This window comes from Pimephales promelas, chromosome 24 (assembly GCF_988280905.1).
Source record: "Pimephales promelas chromosome 24, fPimPro1.hap1.1, whole genome shotgun sequence".
NCBI classification, from domain to species: Eukaryota; Metazoa; Chordata; class Actinopteri; order Cypriniformes; family Leuciscidae; genus Pimephales; species Pimephales promelas.
The window spans coordinates 27,161,860-27,166,441 of record NC_142792.1 but is presented as its reverse complement, the minus strand read 5'-3'; the positions used below and the strand labels follow the sequence as shown (position 1 = coordinate 27,166,441).

The 4,582-nt window shown below is 44.8% G+C and overlaps 1 protein-coding gene across 1 annotated transcript; it reads right to left on the bottom strand.

Annotated features, from left to right (window-relative positions):
* Positions 1-211: 211 nt before the first annotated feature.
* Positions 212-3,685, bottom strand: ckap4 (cytoskeleton associated protein 4). The gene is made up of 2 exons (XM_039670216.2): positions 3,141-3,685; positions 212-1,588 (listed from the first exon to the last, which is right to left on the bottom strand). The coding sequence occupies exons 1-2, from the start codon at positions 3,471-3,473 to the stop codon at positions 461-463; spliced, it is 1,461 nt and encodes a 486-aa protein (XP_039526150.2). The 5' UTR covers positions 3,474-3,685; the 3' UTR covers positions 212-460.
* Between the last annotated feature and the right edge of the window lie 897 nt (positions 3,686-4,582).

Genomic DNA, 4,582 nt, shown 5'->3' with positions numbered 1-4,582 from the left:
ACCAAAAACAGGGCATGAACTATTTTATATTTGTCTTGAAAATAGTTTAGCTGATTTTTAATTTAAAATCTTGAGGCCCCCTAGTAGTGAAGTGATTAAACAAAAAAAAAATATATATATAATAAAACAATTATATGGAAATATGGTTCTCATATTAATGTTGCCATTTTTTGGTGTTTTATAGATCATTTGGTAAAAGATATGAACATAGTTTGGAAGGATTATAAACATTTTATTGGAAAACAACTATCATCCTGATACATTCAGAGTCTGAACCGTCACTGAGACGTGCATAACCCTGTGAAGAACAGCTGAGCTGGTGAAAAAAACAGTGCAGGTATTTATAGATAGAAGAAACAGCAGTTCACCCCTTCATCATTCCTACAAAAAGCTTTGTTTTCCACAGTTCTACCACCCGATCATCCCTTAGCTCTCGGTATCTGATCTCAGGCTCATTCATTCAGCGGTTCTTCATCAGCTCCTGGTTCTGCTCCTCCAGATTGGCTACTCTGGTATAGAGCTCCTCCAGATCGGCTACTTTGGTCTTGAGTTCTACCAGATCGGCTACTTTAGTCTTGAGCTCTGCTAAATCGACTACTCCTGTCTTGAGCTCTCCCAGATCGGCTACTCTGGTATTGAGCTCTTCCAGATCGGCTACTTTGGTCTTGAGCTCTACCAGATCGGCTACTTTGGTCTTGAGCTCTGCTAAATCGACTACTCTCGTCTTGAGCTCCTCCAGATCGGCTACTCTGGTCTTGATCTCCCCCAGCCGGCTCCTCATCTCCTCCAGATGGGCACTGAGCGCCTCCTCTGTGGTCCTGCAGCCGGCTAGCGAGTCCTCGTGTGTTTTCTGCCTGGTTTCGAGGGCGTTGAGCTCGGCGTCTCGGCTCTCCTCCGCGGCCCTCAGTCGCTCCTCCAGCTCGTGTTCCCGCTTCTCCAGCTCCTCCTTCAGCTCATCCCTCAGACTCTGTGTCTCGGCACTGGCCTGGCTCTGCTGATCGCTCAGGCCCTGGAGCCGGTCGCTCGCGGCCTGGATGCCGGCTTTCGTTGCGCTAACCTCCTCGCGCAGGCTGCCCACGGCGCTCTGCACTAGTGTCCTCACGGCGCCCAGCTCCTCCGACAACGACGCCACCTCCCCGTTCCTCGTCTGCAGCTCGGAGCCCACCGACACGATCTGCTCGCGCAGCACCGCCACGTTCCCCGCGCACACCTCGCTAGCGGTGTTGAGGTTAGCCACGGCGCTGCTGACGGATGCTAACTCCTGCGCGAGGAGCGCCGGCGCCTCCGCCTCCTCCAGACGGGCTCTGAGCTCCAGGATCTCGCGGTTAAACCCGGCTGTGCTCTCCTCCGCGCTCCGGCTCATGCGCTGCTCCAGCGAGGACATGTCCCGCTCCCGCTCCTCCTTCAGCTCGCGGATGCTCTCCGCTAGGTCCCGCAGGAGCTGCTTCTGGAGCGTCGGGAGCGCCTCCTCCACGCGCCGGGCGTCGGCCTCGCTCTTCTGCAGCGCGCGGCTGGTGCTCTCCTGATGAGTTCTGGCACTGGCCACCGCGCTCTCCACACCCTCCAGGGACGCCTGCATGGACCTGATCTGGAGACAGACAAGAGCACACGCTTAGGCTTCGACTCCTTAAAGACACCTTAAAGTCTCCGCCCAATCATTTTATCCCTTAAAACCAAGCGCAAACCTTCCGGTCTCCTTAACGTTATTGTCACTGTATAGCTGCTTAGACGCCATCTATATTGTCAAAAGCTCAATATAAATGAATGTGCCTTGAATCCGACACTGAAGGGATTAAACTGCAGTTCCTCCACTGGCCACTAGAGGCTGGCTGCAGAAGAGACTCAATCCCATAAACCCCCATGTTAAAACCCCCAAACTTTACAGCAGAAAAAAATATATATTTGGTGCAAAAAGTGGTTTTGGCCTATTTCGCTAATTTTGCCCTTAATGACGACAAAACGTGCCATAGTTTGAGAACATAATAGTTCACCTATAATGTATAATGCCAGAGCTGTATATATTTAAATACAACAAATTCTTGTTTTAATCTGTTTGTTTCCCAGGGAGTATCTTTACAAATAGGCATTTAGTGGTTTAGGTGTGCATGTGTATATATATATATATTATTAGTTAAAGGTGTTAGCCAAAGGGAGATTTAGAGAAAAGCTAGAGACCAGAGATGCAAATTATTATTTGCATCTTATATTCAATATTCTCTATGTATGCACCACCCATGTTTTGGCTGAATGTTTGTTTTTGTTTGATTGTCTATTCAAATAAACCAATAGGTAAATAAAAACAATGAATTCATGAGTTTAACCAAGGTTTAACACTCTTCAGACTGATCTGAGTTCAGTCACAATGAGAGTCTATAGACTAGAGCACTTTCCCCCGGGCCAGAGGAACCTGATGAGCACCTCACACACACACACACTCGAGAACAGCTCTATTATTACAGGTGTGTATGAGGATACACAGCCTAGACATTAGACAAAAGCCATAGTCTTCTTTAAATCAAACACTACTTCCGGTTGTGTTGGACACTAAGCCATTTAAGCTGCTCTGTCAGCCAATCACAGTTGACCACGTCATCCTCATATAAACTCACTTTCTCTTGTGTGATCAATCAGAAGACACAGTTGTGTGTGTGTATTAACGCCCGTCCACTATTTTTTACAGTCTATGGTCCACACTGCTAGTGTGATCTCATGAATTGCACACAGGAAGTTACGTGAGACTCAAGCTCTTCTACTGGCCCACATCAGAATCCGACTGATCAAGTTTATTCAGTTCAGTCAGTGTTGCTCCAGCTAACGTTTTCACAACGTTACGAAAAGAACATTTGTTCAAAGTTAATGTTAACGTTGCATTCATGAAGATTTTGTCTGAAACGTTAACTTGAACGATCATTTGACGTGTTTTAATTGTTTCAGAGCGTCCAGAGAACATTCAAAAGTAACATTCCATAACTTTTAACAAATGACACGATGGACAGTTCCTTTAACGTTCGGGTAACCAAGAAATAGTTAAACATAATGAGAACATCAAAAATAACCTTTTTATAACTTAATAGCAATCCAATCGGTTTTAGAGCATGCTTTTGTTTGCTGGGTCTCGCGAATGGATGAAGACCACTGACCTGTGTGAGCGCGTTCTCCACCTCGCGCGCCGCCGCGGCGCATTTCATCGCGGACTCCTCGTACCTGACGCTCGCGTGTTTGATCTCCGAAAGCTCGCGCTGGAAGTGCACGGACGCTAACACGACTCCGGCCGCGAGCGCCAGGGAAAACAACGCGCACACACACTTTAACATCATCATCAGCGCGTCGGACCCGGAGCCGCGGCTCGCGAGCGGAGCGTTCACCGCGACTTTACCCGGGGTTTTCTTCGCCGCGTCATGGTCAGGCTGCGGGCTCGCGACGCCGCTGGAGTTCGAGTTTGAGCTGTTCTTGCTTCTGTTCTTCGCGGTCATCGTTCCGTGTGTCCAGCGTTCTGTGACGTCACCGAGCGTCGCGTTGCGTGCGCGCGGGATCTGCTCTCATTACTTCACTCACTAGATAAGTTTGCTCAACTCTAGCCGATGCGTTCCCACTCGTTTGAACGCCGCGAACGCTCAGTGTTAACTCCAGTGCTGCTGATGGTGATGAAGATGATGATGATGATGAAGGCTGCCGTGTCGTGTTGTCGTTTGCTCCACCCTTCTTCAGACGTGGCACTGATTTTCCTCAAACATCTGCATCCTCCCATCATGTCTATTACGTGTTTAGCGTTAAACGCCATGCAATTCATGCATTCTCTGATGCATAGAACGTTCAAAAGAACACAATAAAAACTATTTCTGCGATATAGAAAACTTTTTTAATGGAAATCGTTGATTTTTTAATCTTTTATATAAAAAACAGAATTAGGATTAGAAAACGATTAAAAAAACACGAGCACGAATCAGTAAACTATGTGTTTTTTAAAAGCAACTCATCAACATTATTTCAGCAATTTCAACTTCATTTATTTAGTCATACGAGATCCAACTTAATTCAACGTAAGCCGGTCTAATAATTTAAGTTGACATTAATTGCACAGCTAGTTTTATTACGAATTTAAGTTATAGTTGAAATAGTTGGGTTATTTTAATCGTTAGCATATAAGTATTATTTTTGAATTATCCAGGATCAGTAAACAAAACACATTGATTTATACTCATTGAAACATGATTTAATTTCTCAATTTCTCAGATTTTCTATTGTTTATATAATATATAAACTATGAAGTGAGATAAATTATGTGTCAAAATAAGGACAGGGCAGAATACCATTTGTAAACCTTTGTTTATGATTGAAGAATTTGCCATATAAAATAAAGAAATCATTCAATTAATCAATTACTCTAGGAGTAGGCTACCGCTATATGAATGTATTTCATTATAATAAAAAAGTCATTATAATAAAAAAAAGAATGTCTTTTAAACTGTGTCAAATGTGTCAAATTCGCAGAATGAAATATGTAAGAGCGTTATTATTTATTATTTAAATATTACTTTCAAGTGACGTAATGGCGTCACTGTCGCTCCTGTCCAATCAGAGG

Excerpts from the sequence above, each read along its gene's own strand:
- ckap4 (XM_039670216.2), bottom strand. The coding sequence starts at position 3,473 with ATGACCGCGAAGAACAGAAGCAAGAACAGCTCAAACTCGAACTCCAGC. Across the intron at positions 1,589-3,140 it reads TGGAGAACGCGCTCACACAG|ATCAGGTCCATGCAGGCGTC; the intron begins GTCAGTGGTCTT and ends GTCTGTCTCCAG.